The 21,204-nt window shown below is 40.4% G+C and overlaps 1 protein-coding gene across 1 annotated transcript in view; it reads left to right on the forward strand.

Annotated features, from left to right (window-relative positions):
• KLHL29 (kelch like family member 29) overlaps nt 1–21,204 on the forward strand; it is a 358,553-nt gene that overhangs the window by 319,167 nt on the left and 18,182 nt on the right. The window contains exons 11-12 of the mRNA XM_032212530.1: nt 4,978–5,171; nt 19,741–19,885. Of these exons, the coding sequence (XP_032068421.1) occupies nt 4,978–5,171; nt 19,741–19,885 (339 nt within the window). The remainder of the gene's footprint in view (nt 1–4,977; nt 5,172–19,740; nt 19,886–21,204) is intronic.

The following is a 21,204-nucleotide window of genomic DNA, read 5'->3' on the forward strand; positions in this document are numbered from 1 at the left end:
AAAGACAACAGTGCAAAATCCAAAAGACACAACTTCCTCACCGCCATTGCTTTGGTACCAAATCTTTGAGGAAGGGGCTCCAGAAAGAAGGAGGAGGAGGAGGAGGAGGAGGAGGAGGAGGAGGAGGAGGAGGAGGGAACTAAAGAGAGCTTTTACCGAGTCTGCGCCCCACAGCCAGGACTGTCCTGGCGCCCCTCAAGCCGCGTTTCTTCCCCGCAAAGCCCTTCGGGCAACCCGAGAGTTCCTTTTGGCGCCAGAAGGGCTTTGCAGGAAGAAACGCCGCGTTTCTTCCTGCAAAGCCCTTCTGGCGTCAAGCGGAACTCTCGGGTTGCCCGAAGGGCTTTGCGGGGAAGAAACGCGGCTTGAGGGGCGCAAGGACAGTCCTGGCTGTGGGGCGCAGACTCGGTAAAAGCTCTCTTTAGTTCCCTCCTCCTCCCCCTCCTTCCACAGTCTGTGTGACGCTGCCGCCAGGCTGAGAGCTGCCGCTGAAACAAGTTTGGGAAGGTCCTTTGCAGGCAGCCAGTTCTAGCTGCCTGCAAAGGACTTCCCCACGTTTGCTTTGAAAGAAACCTCTGCGCGGGAGTTAGAAACCTCTGCGCGGGGGTTTCTTGCGGCCGCGCACCTTAGAGGGAACAGTGGACCCGGCGTATAACGCGCAGTATCGGCGTATAACACGCAGGCAGGGTTTCAGCTTACAATTTTAGTTTTAAAACTGCGTGTTATACGCCGATAAATACGGTACTTCATGATGATGACAATATAGCACATTTCCAGTACCCCAAGTAGAAATGTCTTTCCTTTATCAAACATCCATGTGTGATAGGTGAATTTCATCTCCATACACAGATATTGTAAAGGGTTTGGGCTTGAGACCAAGATATGCTTTAAATGGGGGATAGCTCAGAATAGTGTTTACCAGTTCTCTCAGTACAGATAGTCCTCAACTTATGATCACAATTGAACCCAAAATTTCTGTTGTTAAGTGAGGCATTTGTTAAGTGAGTTTTGCCCGATTTTACGACTTTTCCTGCCACAATTGTTAAGTAAATCACCGCAGTGGATAAATTAGTTAAATGAATCCGGCTTCCTCGTTGACTTTCTTTGTCCGAAGGTCACAAAAGGTGATCACACATGACCTGGGGACACAGCAATGTTCATAAATATGAACCAGTTGCCAAGCATCTAAATTTTGATCACATGATCATGGGGATTCTGCAAAGGTCGTAACTGAAAAATGGTCATGTCGCTTTTTACAATGTAAATTTTACCCAGTTACAGTGGTAACTAAATGATCTGTTGTAAGTTAAGAACTACCTGTAGTGTTTCTTATTCTGGGTGATTTTGAAGGCTGAGATTAGAGCCCTTGCCTCACCCTTTTCTTCCATCTAGCTATAATTTTGTTTTTCTGCCTAAGAGCATTAAAACCTAGTGTCCAAACAATGAGAGCAATAATAGAAGTCATATGATAGCTCCTTGTCATGATTACATTGGAGTTGAAGCTGTGAATCCTGTCACATTAGCAGCTGCCAGCTGGTTTATCATTATGTGAAGTCATGGAAGAAAGTTTCTCCATCCCCCCAAAATATCAGATTTAAGTTCTGGCACTTGATTCAAAGTGCTCAGGTTATTCATTTCCTCTCTCCTGGAATAGTAGGCAACCTTTTGATCTGAAACAGCTATTTCTGTGTCCAGACTTTGAAAGAATCACTTGGACAAAACAAAGAAAGTAGAGGTCAGAAACACTTTGGCCTAGAAAGGAATTATTTGTGGCAGCTTAATCTCCATTTAAAACTTATTCCTCTGCTTTGGAGAAGGATCAATAAAGAAGTAATATGAATATGCTTCCAGAAAGGCTTCCAAAGTAATGGAATCAGAATAGTAGCAGACATAAAAATTAAAATGTAGTTTGAAGCATGGCAAATGGACGCAACATGGTTACAAGGAGGTGAATTGTACCTTTTATACCAGCGTGCCATCTTACTAGTATTATTTACAGTGAGAAATTTAAGACAAAATTCTTCTTATTCCCGAAAGCATCACTTAGGGAGAAAAGTGCATCTTTCTTTATCTAGAAGATTTAGTTCCGGTTAGCCGTACCTTTTGAAGAAGCTCTTTCTGATTGTGAGCTATACAGTAGACCATCATTTAGCAATTGATTTTTCCCCCATCTTGCACTGTAGAATAGCAGGAGGTCTTCAACAAAACTTTTAAGGAAGTTCTATCCTCTTTGATGTACAAGTAATCCTGCTTTTGTCACAGCAGTTGAATGAAATTGCTGAGTAAACAGAAAAAGTATTAGACAGTGTGTGTGTGTGTGTGTGTGTGTGTGTGTGTATCTGAAACAAGCAGAACATATAAAGGAGCAAGCACAATTAATCTGTTTACTTTTTTGCGAAACAAAGGTAGCAGATACATAGAAAACATATTGTGTTCCATAACATAGTTTCTGTTCTGATTTGAAAAATACAAAGCTCGCTATCTCAAATATATAATGCTAGAATGTCGGGACCTTCCAGAGCTATATCCAATAGTGTTTTTTTTTTTAATAATCTCTTTCACTCTGACAGAATAAAGGTAGGAGACTGACAGGCAAAATGTAATTCTCCTTCCACCAAAGGAAACGCTGATTTATATTTGGAGAAAGAGCAAACATTCAGAACATTTTAGCCGTCTTCTTATCTTGTATAATCTGGCCTATGTATAGGCATAAAATTGCATGTGTGTGATTGAAATATCCAAACGCAATTCCCAAAGCCATGTTTTTGGAAATAAAACATTGAAAAATGAAACCTACCCTAGGAATATGCGAGTTAAACATTTTGCTTTTTCACTTCAACTTTTTTTCCCCCTACGAAGTACTTAGAATATTGAAAATATCTTTTGCATTGCTGATGAATCTCCCCCTTTATTTAAGGTCTGCTTCTATGATAGCCATTTGTATTTCCCACAGCTTTTGAAATTAAAATCATGTGTGTTTTTTGACAACAGGTTAAGTTTGCTTTGTCTTTAGATTTTCTTCAGTTCCTTTCTTGTATTTTATTGATAAAATATTATTGGTCCCTCAACTTACTCCTGCAGTTTTTAACTAGGATATTCGGAGACATCACTAAAAGGTCATTAGCAATATGAATGTATATTTCACAAAAGAAAGAAAATGAATGAAGAATCATGAGTTCCAACAATGCACATGTTTATTAACTGCAATGTTGCCAGTAGCATTAGGTGTATATGTGTGTTAAAGCTGGAAAAAAATAATAATGCTGATACAGTTTGTGTCTCCCACTATTAAGAGTCAAAAATTTGATACTGAACTGGCTAGGCTGCGTTCCGTGGCAGTGTATAACCACGATAACTCTCTTTTTTTTTTATCTGCCAGTTTATTTTGATTGCTACCATTTTAGCTTTAAAAATAGGTGTGTGAACTGGTGATACTGTTCAAAATGAATCTTCATCTATGGTTTATTAACTGTACATCTTTATGGTCAGCAGCTTGATTAAATTTATACCAGTGACCTTAGAACTAATTTAGCACTCTGATGCATATACTTAATCTGCTTTGAGATAAGGGAAGAAGGCTGGAGTGTTAACATCCTAGATTTTCAGTGTGTTACGATAAAATGGGGCACCTTTATTTACACAGTGAACATTAAACCGAGACAACTTCCATGTTCCCAAAATATTTAATAAATTTAACATTCAATAACGGAGGCCAAGAGTTATCATACTATGTTATGTCTGAAAAGCAGATGATCTTCAAGCTAAACAATTGAAGTGTGGCATTTGCTTTCCTCTAGTTGCTGCTAGATATCACTGCACTGATTTGCAAGGATTATCTCTTCTGTTCTAATTAACTGAAGTTAATTAATAAGAGACATCTTGACAAAGGAATCCTGGATTATTTTAGTCAAAAGATATAATTAGATTTGAGAGGCATATAGAGAGAATAACTTTCGTTTTCTCTTCTGCTCATTCACTAGCTGTCGCTATCACTGCCTGCCTTAAAATGGTAGAAGGGCTTCTTGATAAGAACAGAAGAAACTATTGAAAAGAAAGGAATTGATATGAGATGGAAATGAATATGGGCCTTCCTGTCGCATAGCCGGGATCCATTGGATGATTGTCTCTTGTTTGTGTCTGCCTAGTGAATTTAACTCTTTTTAATAGACCTAAACAGAGCTTATCTCTCTTTACTTAACTTCTTCTTTTTTCCCCAATGGCAAAGGATTCCAGGATTTTATTTTATTTTATTTTTTAGTTTCTGCTAGAAAGAGGGAACGGAATGTGTGCTTTTATTTTGCTATTATATATGAGAGAGAATTGTGCATCAGGAAGAAAATTATTGATATACGTGATGGGGAATAGTTAATTTTACGAAATGGTTACTTTATAGGCAATTTGTACTTCTTAATTCAGTTATGGGTGGTTTTATCCTTTTATATGTTTATTTGTTGGTGTCAAGTGCAGACATTTATTTTGGGATTGGAAGACTCTAATCTCAAGAATTGGATTCAGCTGACATTAAAAATGTTAAGTTGAAGAATCAGATAGTTGGGCAATGAACAAGAATTCTATCTATCTATCTATCTATCTATCTATCAACTATCTATCTATCTATCAACTATCTATCTATATATCATCTATCTATCATCTATCTATCTATCTATCATCTATCTATCTATCTATCATCTATCTATCTTTCTATCTATCTATCTATCTATCAATCTATCTATCATATATATATATATATATATATATATATATATATATATATATATATATATATATATATATATAAATTTATACATATATTTCCATTTTTGTTGATAGATAGAATCAGGTTTGTTTGGGGAAAATACAGTAATTGTCAACTGGATGCATTATCAATGAGACTAGAAAATACATTTATGAAGTTGTTTTCTTGACAGCTGAAGATTCATCTCTCTAGCATCTAGGTTTATTCATCTGTCTTCGTTCTAGGTATGACACCATCACCAATCAGTGGGAGACAGTTGCTCCTTTGCCAAAGGCGGTGCATTCTGCAGCTGCAACTGTTTGTGGTGGAAAGATCTATGTTTTTGGAGGCGTGAATGAAGCTGGTCGAGCTGCTGGAGTCCTGCAGTCATATATTCCACAGACGAATGCATGGAGTTTTATAGAGTCACCAATGATAGGTAAAAGTAACATGCTTCCAGTTTTAACTTGAAGATGGGGAAGGAGCGATGCGCATGCTGTTGATTTATTGACAACGAATTCAAATTTTAATGTATTTACAGCAAATAATTAAGAAAGTATCATTTTCTACGTTTACGAAACTTCTCGTTAGTTAGGCTAATGGAGCTGGTTAGCACGCTGAAAACCCTCCCTCCACCTTAAACAATAAACATATTGTTATGTTTCCCTTGGCCATTGTAGAAGAAATAATTCAGGACTTCCTTGTAGCACTGATTTATGGGTGTAACATTGCCGCTGTTCCTTCGCTGCTGTTAGTGTTCAACAAAACATGACATGACATGCATATGATGTACCATGAAATACCCAGCAGGAAGACATTAACCACTGGTAATCAAGTTGGTGCATTAGAGCAGGGCAAGCCATCTCATTCCCTAACTCTTTCTATTCCTAGAATCTGCTGAACGATGTTATGAGGTTTTCCTGTACTCTTAACAAAATGGCAAAACTTAATACATTATGCAAAGAAAACTCCACCCCCTACAAAAGTAATTAATACCCTAGAGACCACAGGTGTCAATCTTGCGGCTTCGTGTTGCCGTCATGTGACGTTTAGTGACTTTTTTTTCTGTTCACGGAGCTGGGGCAGACGTGGCCCAGCTCCGTGAACAGAAAATGCGTGTGACGCATTTGGCCCACGGGCCACCAGTTTGACACCCCTGACCTAGATCTATTACAGTGCCAATCCATGCAGTCGGGGGCGGGGGGGGAGACACACTCATACTCTGCATTTGCAAATAGTGCCCTCGGAAAAAAGTGTTAGGAAAGGACTTGTATGCTTCCTCAAATAAAAGTAGCTAATTGACAAATGTCTACATAATCATCAAGGAGGAATATTAATTGAAGCTGTTGTTATTTTGATTTGGTCTAAAAATAGAATGTTTGAGTGACAGTTTTTAAAGAAATGGAGAGTATAGATTTCATTATGATGTTAAAAAAATTGGAGTAGATACTTGTAGAGATAATTGAGCAGATACTTGTATGGATAAGACAAATTCCCTTACTCAACATTTGTTACCATTTACAATTGAGTCTAAAACCATGACAGTATTTGAGGGAAAAGGAAAATCTTCTGAAATGAGGGGTTCAGTCACAAATTTTCCATAGTGCTTTTAAACGTGCTTTAGAGATTATCCATCTGCCTTGCTGCCTTTTTCCTAAAGTTACTGTGCATGAAAAGTGTTTTATATTCAATTGTCATTTGAAATACATACAGGTGGGATGTTGTTATTGTTTTTTGCATCCTCAAGAGTTTACATTGTTAATAGGTTCAGTTTCCCCTTTTTGCTTCAGCGAATTCCTATTCTGCAGCCAAAACAAGATAGTAAAGTAATCCTGGTGGTCTGTTTTGGTCTTGAGATTTCTTCTGGATCATTGTCCTGATGTGATATGAGGTCAGCCCAAGTTGACTTCACTAAATGGCAATCTGGTAAAAAGACAACTGGAGTGCTCTTTCTTAGTTTATTTTTAGAATCCTTTTGACAATGCAACCAGTCCTTGTTGCTAAAACACAAGTGAGAACTTCATTATTCAAAGTAGTTCTTATGTCCTATTAAGCTTCAGATTTTTATTTGGGGGCAAGAAGGAAGCAATGTTTAAGTCTTATCTCAATAACAGTCCATAGAATATCAATAGGAATCCTTCACACACACACACACACATACACACACACACACACTGCAAATTGTTCTTTGTAAGAGCTGATCAAGTCTTTTAAAGATTTTAAGAAAATAATAGGCTTGCAAAATCATAGTTAAGATAATTATTGATTAGTATACACTACTTTTGTTTGGAAGGGCTAAAATATTTCACAAATGCAAAGTTGAAGTGCATTTTTCTGGTTGCTACTCATGGTAGTATAATAATGATGAGAAATTTTGGGACTAACCTAGACTGATTGCACAGGATAGGAAAGCTTTTTTTACTATACAGGCGGTCCATGTTTAGCAACTGCCTCATTTAGTGTTCATAGTTAAACAATGGTGAAAAAGTAAATTTATTACCCAAACAATCAGTCACATGGCAGCCTCTGAAGGTCTGGTGACATCACTCCTCCTTACTCTAGCCATGAGTGAGAACGTCCTTGGTTCCCAGGGGAAAGTATTTTATTTTGACTACACAGCCCCAGCTATCTCTAAACCCCGCTCTCTATCGTTCGCTCCAGTTTGGTAACATTGAAGCTCCAAGATGGCTTCAGCCAGGTTTGACAAACTGCTTCATTTAACAACCAAGTTCCTGATCCTAACTGTGGTCGCTGAACAAGGACTTCCTGCATTGAACTAGTGTATATCATACAGGCCTGCAAATGAATCAGTAGCAAGCCACTCTTGTGGCTCAGTTGTTGCTAGAAGAAAATGTGTACTTAATTCTCTTTAGCAGTCTAATGAATAATCAATCTCCTGTGGAATAGACTCTCTCGTGAAGTGATATGTTCCCCATGAGAACTCTTTAAACAAAACTTGAAATGCTTGAACAATCTTGCACCAAGTAGGATTGCACCCGATGACCTCTTAGACCACGTCCAATTCTATGATTCTTTAACGCAATTCCTGAAGCACAGATCCATCAAACCAGCAGAGGACTTAAACATCTATATATGAAACATCACAGATACAGATTCAGTTATTACTTAGAATGAATTATAGTGACCCTAAGCATGGTCTGTGTAAGAATTAATAGTGTGAGGTATTAGCATGATGAAGGTCATAACCTATTTCGGCAGAAAGATTAGCCATATTAAGTAGTTGTTTGTATTTCAAAATATTTCATCTGACTTTTGCATATGTTTATAGTGCCCCATACATATAAAACAAGCATATCACTTTAAGACAAAATGCAAATAATTAGAATTGCAAAATGCAACATGAGTAAATAAACAAATAGCTGAATCTGCAAACTTTATTAGTAGTTGCAAGCACAAATATAGAATAGAGCAGATAAAGCGTAGGATTGAAATAGATCTGAATACTAAGCTGTTCCATTTCACGCAATATATTCTCACATGGACAACTTTCCCTGACCTGGTAATCTCTAGCTGTCTTGCCTTAACTTAGAAACATTGGCACGTGAACCTCTCTAAAATATTAATTTTCATAATGACAGCTGAGCTAGCCTCAAACCAGCCATTTAGAAAAAAAATTAATGGTCTGCCAACATTTGTAAATAAAGTTTACATGTCTAATTTTTGGGATTAGTCTTTCTAATAAATCCAAACTCTCCCCAGCTATTTCTGCCATGACAAAATTGAGCCTGAATAGCAAAAGACTTCATTCTAGAGATGAATTACAGGTGATTGGGGCACAATTAAAGATTGGGGGTTTTTTTAAATAAAAAAAAAGACATCCCTAATAAATAATGAAGGAAAAGGGGAGGATGTAGAAAGTTGTTTTAGTGTATATTATTGTGGATATAATTCCCCTAAGTATTTAATTACAGGACATGCAAGCTATAAATGTGCCGGTTCCACCACAAAACCGTGCACGACTAAACCGCGTCGCTGACATCATCAACAGGGCGACAACAGCGCGGAGACAGAAGCACGCTGTAAACCCTAAACCTAAAATTAACCCCTAAACCTAAACCTAACCCCCCTAAACCTAACCCTAAACCTAACCCTTAACCTAACCCTAAACCTAATCCTAATCCTAACCCTTAACCTAACCCTAAACCTAACCCTAACCCTTAACCTAACCCTAAACCTAACCCTAAAGCTAACCCTAAACTTAACCCTTACCTTAAGTTGAATCGGCTTGCTTTCAAAGCGCTATTTAAAGCGCCCTTCTTTCTCCGCGCTGGCTGTTGTCGCCCTGTTGATGACGTCAGTGACACGGTTTAATCGGGCACGGCTTAGCTTTGCTTTGTTTTTGCATTTTCCCCCTTTTTTGGAGTTTGTATTTTAACATTGTGAATAAAATTAAAATGTTAATACAAAGAGTTACTATCTCAACATGCAGACATAGAAAAATTAAAATGTATAGCAACTTTGCCTGGATAGTTTCCTAATCTGCAATTGGAATGCAATTAAAGTTATTGCACTTCGTGTTTTATCTTTAATTTCACTTAATACTTTTTTATTTTATACTTCAATCTATGAACACCCTAAATCTTTATTCTTCTGTTCTTTTTTTTTTCTTTTTTTTAATAAATATTTTTTAATTTTAATTAAAACAAGTACAGCATCTTTCTTTACATCTGTAGAAAATGTATCAATCGATTATAGATCCTCCACAATCAACAAACAAAACTCATATTACCTCAAGCATTATTATATATCCATTTTTATTTAACTGTACTTATTATTTAAAAATGTTAATACAAATAATAATCTTAAACAATACCTGCCCACACCAGTGGGGAAAAGAAAAAGAAAAAAAGAAAAGGCAAAAAAAAAATAAAAGAAAAAAAGACAAAAACTACAAAGGACAAGGCAGGAAAGAAAAACAAAACACAGGTATCTATTATAAAAAAAAAAAAGTATATCAGCTGGTTACCACATGCTTTGGTGCTTCTCTTCCATTAACTCATATTAATTCAAATATCTTGACTCAAATGTTTACCATATTAACATCATTATACCTTCAGTTTTAATTACCTATAGTTATTTAAACATCCTTCATCCTTAACTATGCAAAAGAGTTAATCCATAGCACATGCTGACCTTTCATTTTACTTGCTTGTAAAATCCTCTATTAGCATCAGATCTTCATATCCTATTTTAGCTGAACATCTATAATATTTAATTATATCATATATCATAACATTTTCCCAGTATTGATTAACATTTGATTGTATGTATTTTATTTAGTTTTTATAATAGTAATAATTGTTGTAGTTAATACTCTTTATGTATAATTCAAAGATATTTTCTCATATCCAATTGTTATATATCATATCAACTCCACATTATATACATTATCAATATCAGTTATTATTCATCTATATCTGTTACAAAGAGAGCAATTAGGTTTAGCTAGATTTCAATTGTATTCTTCAGTCTATTATCCAATTCCATATTATATACATTACCATCAATGTTAATTATTATTCAGCTATATCTATTACAAATTAAAGTAATCAGATTTAGCTAATTTTAAGTTGTATTCTCCCATCTGTCAGCCTGTGTCCCAACAGCGGGATTTTCTCAGTCCAATAGCCATTCGTTGGATAAATTTACCAAATGTTTTTATAAGCAAATCCAGACAAAGATATCTTCGCACCTTTTGACTCTGAGTGTCAATGATGAAATAATAATGCTATTCTTCTGTTCTGTAGCATTGGGGGGGGCACTAATAACATAGCTTATAATAAAGTTATAAAATAAAGTTATATTTTTAAAAAATCTAATATTTTAATGTGGGATTACCAGGCTTTGAAATAATAACACTGCTTTAGTTCAGCTTTGAGAGATCGTCCATACTTCATAGGCAAGGATGAGTTCCGAATTAAACTCTAAATTTAGCTATTTGTTCTTCTAATAGATCTTGCACTTTTTTCATTATGAAGGTTTGATCTCACTGGAATTCCCCATGAGCAATAATTACTATTTCTGTAACCTATTTAGCCTTTCCTAACAAGCTTGTACTCAACCCGGAAAAGACCGAGTGGCTGTTGTGCTTCCCTCCCAACAATTCGACCAGTACTCCATCACTCAGGCTGGGGGGTCAAATCTTACACCCCTCAGAGAGGGTTCGCAACTTGGGAGTCCTCCTGGATCCACAGCTATCCTTTGACCACCACCTGACGGCTGTGACCAGGGGGGAATTTGCCCAGGTTCGCCTGGTGCGCCTGGTGCGCCAGTTGCGACCCTACCTGAATCGGGAGGCTCTCACAACAGTCACTCGGGCCCTTGTGACCTCTAGGCTGGAATACTGCAATGTGCTCTACATGGGGCTGCCCTTGAAGAGCATCCGGCGACTTCAGCTAGTCCAGAACGCGGCCGCGCGAGTGATCGTGGGTGCACCTCGGTTCACCCACATAACACCTATCCTCCGCGAGCTGCGCTGGCTACCTGTCGATCTCCGGGTGCGCTTCAAGGTGCTACTAGTCACCCATAAAGCCCTCCATGGTAGTGGATCTGCGTACTTGAGAGACCGCCTTCTGCCAATTACCTCCCTGCGACCAATTAGATCTCACAGATTGGGCCTCCTCCGAATTCCATCTGCCAGCCAGTGCCGGCTGGCAACTACAAGGAGGAGAGCCTTTTCAGTAGTAGCTCCGACCCTTTGGAACGAGCTCCCTGTGGAGATTCGTACTCTCACCACCGTCCAGGCCTTCCGCATAGCCCTTAAGACCTGGCTAGCCCGTCAGGCCTGGGGACAAAGATAATCGCCCCTCCCGAATGATGAATGAATGTTGCTCATTATTTTACTCTATGTTTGTCTACGTCACTGTTTGTATTTCCCTCCCCTGATCTTATGTAAGCCGCCCTGAGTCCCCTCAGGGAAAAGGGCGGCCTATAAATGTTAATAAACCTTAAACCTTAAACCTTTCCGACTCAGGGGTAAGCTTCTAACCCGAGATTCATTACTACAAAATACACAAAGATATCCTTCCTCTTTTTTGAATAGATGTGCACTTTGAATAATACAAAATTCCCGCCTGCGTTCTTTACATATGTTAGAAGCTGGATATGTTTTATAGACAGAAGCATGTTCTTCTTGTTTCTTCAAAATAAAAAAAAAAGAGGTGGGGAATTCCAGATTCTGTCAGGCTTTATTTGCACTTCTGTTGAAGAGGGGATACATCCAGAGATGGGTTCCTACCGGTTCGGCCAAATATGTAGTAACTTGGCCTGCCATGCCCCCGAACCAGTTCTCTCGGCGGTGCAATAGGCGCCGCCATCTTGTGTTTTGCTTCTGAAAATGCGCAGAAGCATTTTTTTAGTGCTGCACATGCACAGCGCAGCCCTGAGCAAACCGCCAGTAGCAGCAGCTGGAACCCACCCCTAGATACAGATAAACAGAAATACAGCAAGCATTTGCCGAATCTGTCTTAGCAGTAGAATATCCTTTATCTAAGCAAGCAGAGTTTTCAGAAAAATATCATTGTTGCTGTGTATTTTTTTTAAAAACGATTCCATGAATTGTACCTGACTTTCATTACAAACACTGCTACTCACAAAAATTCAATTTCTTTACAAAATGTTCTTTTCTACAGTCTTCTTATTTTTATTTGTTGCTCTCTAGCGAATGCTCTTTATTTTTTTATTTTTTTTTGCCTGTTTTCTATATAAATTGGGGGAGAAGGAGGAGATAGTGCGGTTCGGTGATCAAAATATTCCTGGTAGAACTTACAGTAACAAAAGCAAAATTCCAAGTGATGAAATTTACACCGACACAGCATAGGTTGGATTGGTAATAAATTGGAAAGCATGCAGTAGAAACATATGGGTAACTTCCTATTACCTGAAATTGTAGGATAGCAAAATGGGTAGTCGTCTCTCTCCCGTTGAATAGGGAAGAATAAAGGAAATATACAAGTGCTAGTTTGCACAGGCTGCCCTATTCCTTTGGGGTTTTGTTCGATGTTAATTTTTCCTTCCTCTTCCTCACCTCTTGCATGCATTGTTTTGGGGATTGTGCATGTTAGCTTTGCTAGAACATGTCACTAATTCAGTCACTGTAGGCACCCAGTGTGCCTGGCTTCAAGGAACAGCAGGAGTTCTTGACAATTGTCTGAACTCTAGAAACAGTCACTGATGATTTGATTCACTGCTCAGGTCTCATTTTGCCGTGCAGATTATCAGGGATAGGAATACTCGGTCATAAGATTCTTCTTTGCTATAGATTTGTAAGCCTTTCCTATTTCTTTCATGCCTGGGATTCTTTGTGTGATCTCTCTGTTGTCTCTCAGGAATGCTTTATTGCTGTTATTTTACCCTCATCTCTTAGGCAGCCCTCCCCCGCCCTAGTTTTCCCAGCTGGGTGCTGTTGTGGGAAGTAATGCCAAGAAATATCACTGCTTACCTTCAGATACTGAGATTTGTATGCTTTTCCTCACTATAATCCTTAACTTTCTTACTTAGGAACATACATTTCCTTTCATAGGTTTGATAGAAGCTTATTTTCATATGGTGACTGCCAATGGTGGGATTCAAAAATGTTTACTACTGGTTCTGTGGGCAGGGCAGGGGAAGGATAATGCAAAATCCCCAGTCCCTCCCCACTCCTGGGGGAAGGTTACTGCAAAATCCCCAGTCCCTTCCCATCCCACTAACCTGCTTTCCAGCTCCGTTCTCCTATTCAGGGCAACAAAATAAGATCAGCTGGGGAAGAAGCAGGTGTGGGGCCATCCTATTTGCCGGTTCTCTGAACTACTCAAAATTTACGCTACCGGTTCTCCAGAACCTGTCAGAACGGGCTGAATACCACCTCTGGTGACTGCCCATCATTGGATTCCTTGAATCCTTGTCCCTGTAATCAGTTTAGGGAAGGGATGCCAAACTCAAGGCCTGTGGGCCAGATCCGGCCGGTGGGATGCTTACATGTGGCCCATGACGCCGCCCTAGAAACAGCGAAGGACCAGCCCACAATGCCTCTGCCAGCAAAAACGAAACTCCATTTTCACTGGCAGAGGGTTGTAGGAGGCCGTCCCAGCCAAAAACAGAGCTTGGGAGCCTGTTTTTGCTGGCAGAGCATTTGGGCCACCACAGGCACCCTCAAAACAAGTGACGTCAAGGTGACCATGCCCAACCTGTCTACGCCCCCCCCCAGGCACCACAAGGTTAAACACAACCCTGATGCGGCCCTCAATGAAATCGAGTTTGACACTCCTGATTTAGGGGCACCTTGATAAAGGCATCCAAAGTATGTAGTAAATGTTTAAGCAAATAGTTGTTACATTTGCTCCTTATCCCTTTATAAGTTGCAACTCTCTAATGATGCCTTTCAGTTGCAGAAGTGCAGGATAATCCTGCTGCAGCTTCCAATCCTAGGATTCCACAAGTCAGTCTGAATTGCATTCTTGTTGCACCTTGAAAGCCACAGGGGGACTAACTTTGGTTCCATTCTCTGATGAGGTCATGAGGAATGCATCCAGCTCCTAAAGCAACTAACTCTATTCATCATATATCATGGCACTGGTAACTATCAGAACGTAATGGTGCACAAACTCTCTGTTTGGAATATGGACCTGCATTTCCATTTCAAAGACTCATATTTTTTTAATGCTTCATCCTCTTTCCACTTTGGGGAGTCTGTTGTTCTTTCCATGATGCGCTTTGAGTCCCTTGAGTAGTTTTCTCTAAGGTAGCTTTTCTTGTCAATTTCTTAGACAAGTGTAACGGAACAAATATCTTTGCTCCCTACTATCCTTACCTTCTCTTTCATTAGGATAAGTGCTCATTTGGATGTTTTCTTTTTACCAAGGGACGTTTCCAATTTGTGCCTCTGTCAAGAATTGGTTTTGCCAATGCTTTTTCATATACCTTGAAATAATCTGGAGATTTCTGTGTGGGTTTATAGTATGTGTGTGCATTTGCGGATGGATGCATGGATGGATAGATATAGATATAGCTACAGAATATCCGAATTCTTCAGTGTTAGTTCATTATCAAATTCTAGCAAATACCCTCCGGTGTCAGACCTGAATTTTGACCAGCAGCGACTTCTGTGGCAACTTTTTAATGAGAAATACAGTATATTCTCTTTGCTTATCTTGAACTATAGTTTGGTCCCAAAGACTGGCCTTCAAGGATCAGTCTAATCTAGATCTTTGATCCAAGATGGTGTCAGCTTTTGGCAGGACTATCTTCTATCCTATCATGATCTACATGCGTGAACCCCAAATACCCCAAAGAAGAAGAACTAATCATTTGCCTGTGATTATAGTTCTCCAAATGGTCACCTGTGAATTTACACAACCCAGCCTTCCTCCCACTTGTACTGCAAAGAGGTAACTTGGTGTATGGAGGTAGGTGCAATTGAGGGACATGATGAAAACTCTGCTCGCTTTATTCCGTATTCAATGTAGTCAATATACTTAATAGAGTGGACTTCAAAACTGTTGTGCAAGACAGACCCCATATGTTCAGATTCACAAATAGTCAACCTGAAGAACGGCAGCAACATGATTGACAGGTAGTATCTTGTGAAAGACAGTATTGATTATCCAATGTCATTCTGTCTTTATGCAGAGACGTATCTTCTAATTCAATTTATAGTCACTACCCTTTTTCACATACTATTTTTTCAATATTTTTAAAATATTAGTTTTTATTATTAATGGTGTAACCTCGAACACTGCCTCTTGATCCATCAACCGCTTGGTTGACAAAGGCTTGACATTTGGAGATGTGATCTGTTCTGATTCTGATTTTATTATTACTTGAGAGACCGCCTCCTACCAATTACCTCCTCTCGACCCATCAGATCTCACAGATTAGGCCTCCTCCGAGTGCCATCTGCCAGCCAGTGCCGGCTGGCAACTACGCGGAGGAGAGCCTTTTCAGTAGCAGCTCCGACCCTCTGGAACGATCTCCCCGTGGAGATTCGTACCCTCACCACCCTTCAGACCTTCCGCACAGCCCTCAAGATCTGGCTATCCTGTCAGGCCTGGGGGTAAAGAGTATAATCCGCCCCCACCCGAATGCTGAATGAATGTTGCTCGATTTTAATTATACATTGTGTTATATGTCATTGTATGTTCCCCCTCCCATATAAGTTGTTAGCCGCCCTGAGTCCCCTCAGGGAAAAGGGCGGCCTATAAATAAACTTATTCTATTCTATTCTATTCTATTCTATTATAAAATTCTAGTCTTTTATGGATCAAATAAAAGATATTTAGTTATGCTGCAATATTATCTATTGCTACAGACAAACAAAGGACAGAATTGTTGCCACCCAAAACTGAGGGTGTTTGCTTAGGGTAGCTGGAGGGGATAATTAATATAATGGTCCCCAAAAACTATCCATTGAGAAGGCCAGGTGAGCGATCTACTGATTTAAAATGTTCATCCCTTCCAGTGATTGGATTCAAACAATTTTACTTCCAGTTCTGTGGGCATGGCTTGATGGGCAGACAGGGGAAGGATACTGTAAAATCTCAATTCCCACCCCACTCTAGGGGAACGTTACTGAAAAATCCCCATTTCCTCCTGATCAGCTGGGACTCGGAAGGCAGGGAATAGATAGGGGCGGGGCCAGTCAGAGGTGGTATTTACCGGTTCTCCGAACTACTCAAAATTTCTGCTACCGGTTCTCCAGAACTGGTCAGAACCTCCTGAATACCACCTCTGGTCCCTTCCCTTTTTTAAGATAAAGTGATCACTGAAGTGTTGACAGGCACCCACAGCTCAATAGGACAATCTGAAAACCTAGATCAGTGACCACTTACACAATCTTCCTCTCCCTAAAACCAGTAAGTGAGGCTTGATTCCTTCTCACTCCTTCCGAAATTTCAAAACAGAGCTTGGTTCAAAAAAATAATAAGCAATTGTAGCTATATTTGATGGGTCATTAAAAATACAATAAACGTATACTCTAGGGGTGGGGGTAAGAAAGCACACAATAATATAATGCTGATTCTTCTGCAGGAGATCTGAGAAACTGCTGACTCTTCAGAAGAAACAAAAGCAGAACTCTGCTATTAAAACCTCAAAGTAGGACATTCATTTATACCACAAGGTGATATCCACAGCAGGGCATTAGCCTCCTGGGGAGCTTATATTTCTGCCTTAATACAACCTCTGGGCTTTTGAGTTAATGTTTCTTTATTAGATTAATACATATTTTGCAAAGTAATAGTCCCATGCAAGGAGCCAAGGAAATGTGATCAGCATGTATGGGAAGGACACTTCCAAATAATACGTTGCGTCAGTAGCAATAACCACATTTTAATTTTCAAGTAACAGAAGTCACAATACTTGGTAGTATCTACCCGAAGGAATGTTGCCTTCAAGAAAAGGCAGACAAATGACTTGCATTTAATCTGTTTGGACAATTGGCTTCCCCATACCTAAAAGGGTAGTTAAAAGTAGGATTTATCCACCTAGTACAGGGGTGTCAAACGGGATTTCTTCAAGGGCTGGATCAGCATTGTAATTGTCCTCTGCAGGCCAGGGGGACACAGGACGGACAGCAGAGAGGATGGACATCTCCTGCAGCACCCTACCGGCCCAAATGTTTTCACTGGCAAGGTGCTGCAGGAGGCCCTCCAGGCTGAAAATGGGGCATGGCGCAGCCCTCGTGTGGGGGGGGGGGCTGCACCCTGTTTTTATTAGCAGAGGCAACTCAGGCTGGTCCTTTGCTATTTCTGTGCACGGCCCACGGCCCAGATCTAAACATCCCATGGACCGAATCCGGCCCGCAAGTCTTGAGTTTGACATCCCTGACCTAGTACTTCTACAGAAGTGTTAGACTCCAGTCCTGGCTAGGAGTGGTTGGTTGGTTTATGGTTTATGGTTTATTAAACTTGTATGCCGCCCTATTCCCAAGGGGACTCAGGGCGGCTAACAAACTCATAGGGAAAGGGGGTCGTACACAACACAAACAAGACAAAACAATTACAAAAAACAAATTTAAAACTCCTCAACAGCCGCAACAATTCGAGTGGGGCTGGGAACTCATCAGCCCCAGGCCTGCCGGAACAGCCAGGTCTTAACGGCTTTGCGGAAAGCCTGAAGGGTGGTGAGGGTCCGAATCTACATGGGGAGATCGTTCCAGAGGGCCGGAGCAGCCACAGAGAAGGCCCTCCCCCGGGGGGTCGACAGTCAACACTGGCTAGCTGATGGAACCCGGAGGAGGCCTAATCGGTGGGATCTAATTGGTCATAGGGGGGTAATTGGCAGGAGGCGGTCTCTCAAGTGATAGGAGTGATAGGAGAAGAAAATAAACATTGTCAAAGAATACCAGATTTCAAAAGACTGTATTAAAGAATGGCATTATTGATGCAGTGTACATGATCTAGTTTGGGTATTATCATTTTAACTTTTTCTTTCTCTGCTTTGGGAGAATTAACACCTAAAGTTAATGATACATAGGTGAGCAGGAGAAAGAGATTTTTTTAAAAAAATGAATTTTAGGCAGAGATTTTTGTGGACGGGTGGAGGGCAAATCCTTTCATGCCCCCATATAAATCTACCGTGCACTGGGAACTAAATATGAAAAGATGATGTGCTTACATCTGTCTTCCCCAAAGCATATGGCTATTATTAAAGCACAGGCGTATATTGTTTATACAAAATTCTAACATGTAACCTGATTGTAAGAGGTCAGCTGAATCCTAGTTGGTTCCAAGTCAGTTCCATTATTCATACTTTATACGAGCAAACAAACAAACAAAAGTTTAAGGTGAACAGCAATCAGGGGGAAATGCTTTCTTAAGCCTTTTCAATTATTCTCATGAGGAAGTACGCAAACAACATGGAAAAGAATGGATGCTAACATGCATAATAAACAGAGCTGCCTCTATTTTGCTAACCTGAATCTCACTTAGAAGTGAGATCTAAAAAAAAGTGTACTTTGTGTAACATAACATGCCAGGTTAAGTGTGAAAACAAGTAGATTGTACAGGATCTGTTGGATTGCAGAAATCTTGTGTTAAGGCTCCAACGATCATGGAGGACCAGGTTAGGTCTTAAAAATGGGCAGCTAGCCCTGCACGTCCGCTACGAACAGCAGAAGCTGTACTCGGATACTACCAGAGGGCAAAGGGTTGCGGAACGCTCTCTGTGGCATTATTTAATCTATCTTCATTTTTTTTCATTTGCCCCATTGCAATATTTTCCATGTTTCCTTAAATCCCATTAGGAGGCTAGTGCAGAGGATCAGAATTGTAACCCATTGTATATCCAGGGTCAGGGACATTGTTTCTCAACCTTGGCGACTTAAAGATGTCCGGACTTCAACTCCCAGAATTCCCCAGCCAGCACTTGCTGGCTGGGGAATTCTGGGAGTTGAAGTCCGGACATCTTCAAGTTGCCAAGGTTGAGAAACGCTGGTCAGGGAGGTTCAGAAAAGTTGATCTGCAGTTTCTGGTTCCCTGCTGTGTATATTTGGCTAAAAAGAAGAGAGAGGGATCAAAAGAGGTTAGGCTAGAATATCGATTCACCTCAAAGCTTCAATATGGAATATCTAGCATCAGAGCCACCATCTGATTATGCTGCTTAGAAACTAATCTTCTTGTCTCAAAAAGGGGCTGCGATGCCATGTCTGAAATAATTTGGCAGATCATTTCAGTTTTACCAGGGCCATACGTTGTTTTTTTTTGCAGGCGCAAGGATGCGTGCCGATATGGGAAGTGACATTGCTGTTGGATTGCAGCCACTGTGTACTAAGAGTGGGGGGAGACCCACGAACTTTTAAAAGTGCCTTTCAGAGGTTTAGGGGTGAAGAAGACAATCGGCAATAAGAGCAGCAGCAAAAGTATTTCCTCATTTTTCTTTTGCTGGCCTTGGAGATTTCAAGAAACATGACTGATCTATAAATGAGGGGGGGAGATGCATAAATGAGAAGCTTGATTCTAGTACCAACCCTGGTAACCAAGCTCTACGTTGCTTTTTTTCCCCACTGACAGATAACAAATACGCTCCTGCGGTCACTCTCAATGGTTTCATCTTCATCCTCGGAGGAGCTTACGCACGAGCAACCACCATCTACGACCCAGAAAAAGGCAATATTAAAGCAGGCCCCAACATGAACCACTCGAGGCAGTTTTGCAGGTGAGCCAAACAACCACAGGATGGTTGAATTGCTACCGGGTGTGTGCTTGTGCGTGTGTCTGTGTCTGTGTGTGTGTCTGTGTGTATTTCCTTGCTGGAGAAAGTGATGGTGTATGTATGTATGTATTTGTATTTTGTATTTTATTATTTGTATGCCGCCCTTCTCCGGGAGGACTCAGGGCGGCGAACAATTTAAGGGGGAAAAAAGGGGGAACATAAAAGACAAAATACAAACAATAAAAGTAGACAACAGTCGCACAACCATACATGTCGAGAGGGGAGGGAACTCATCACCCCCAGGCCTGCCGGCAAAGCCAGGTTTTGACGGCTTTTCGGAAGGCCTGGAGAGAGGTGAGGGTCCGAATCCCTGCGGGGAGTTCATTCCAGAGGGCCGGAGCTGCCACAGAGAAGGCCCTCCCCCGGGTAGTAGCCAGGTGGCATTGGCTGGTAGACGGAACCCGGAGGAGGCCAACCCTGTGAGATCTAATGGGTCTGTGGGAGGTAATTGGCAGCAGGCAGTCTCTCAAGTACCCAGATCCAATACCATGAAGGGCTTTATAAGTTACGAGTGAGCAACACAGCTGGAATGAAGTTGCATTCAGATTGCTTCTTGGTCGTTCTTTTAAGGATAATGGGTATTCTCGAGACCATAGCCAGGAAAACTGAGGCTATGCAATTTGGCAGTTCAAATCTCACCAGGCTCAAGGTTGACTCAGCCTTCCATCCTTCCGAGGTGGATAAAATGAGGACCCAGATTATTGGGGGCAATAGGCTGACTCTGTAAACCACTTAGAGAGGGCTGTGTAAAGCACTATGAAGCGGTATATAAGTCTAAGTGCTATTGCTATTCTCTTGGGTAGATTGAGTGAACTAAAATGGAGGATGCCTCAGTTTTGTCCTGATCTCAATTAAATGTGTACTCATTTCATAAAGATTCAGGTAGGATGAATTTTTCCAAAAGCTACTGTCAGCACCTCTCCATTAGATAATTAGGAAAGAAGACCACGAGACTCCATATGTAGAAATCAAGTGTACTTTTACTAATTATAAATGATTAAAGGCATAGCGAAGCGAAATCTGATTATTTAGGCGCGAAAGCGATTGATATATAGAATAGCCCATTCTCCACCCCTTGGCATCACAGTTACAGTCCAATCATAATTCTCTCAAGTGTCAGGTGTGAGATAACTTCAAAAGGCATCACGAAGATGGAATGTCGGTGCCGTTAGTCCTGGCGGGAATCTCCCACGCATGCGTAGTCCAACCAGCAGCTGAACTCCAGAACCTTCCTCCAGCACAATGAGTAATCCCTCCCAAAT

This window comes from Thamnophis elegans, chromosome 3 (genome assembly GCF_009769535.1).
Source record: "Thamnophis elegans isolate rThaEle1 chromosome 3, rThaEle1.pri, whole genome shotgun sequence".
In the NCBI taxonomy this organism is placed as follows: domain Eukaryota; kingdom Metazoa; phylum Chordata; class Lepidosauria; order Squamata; family Colubridae; genus Thamnophis; species Thamnophis elegans.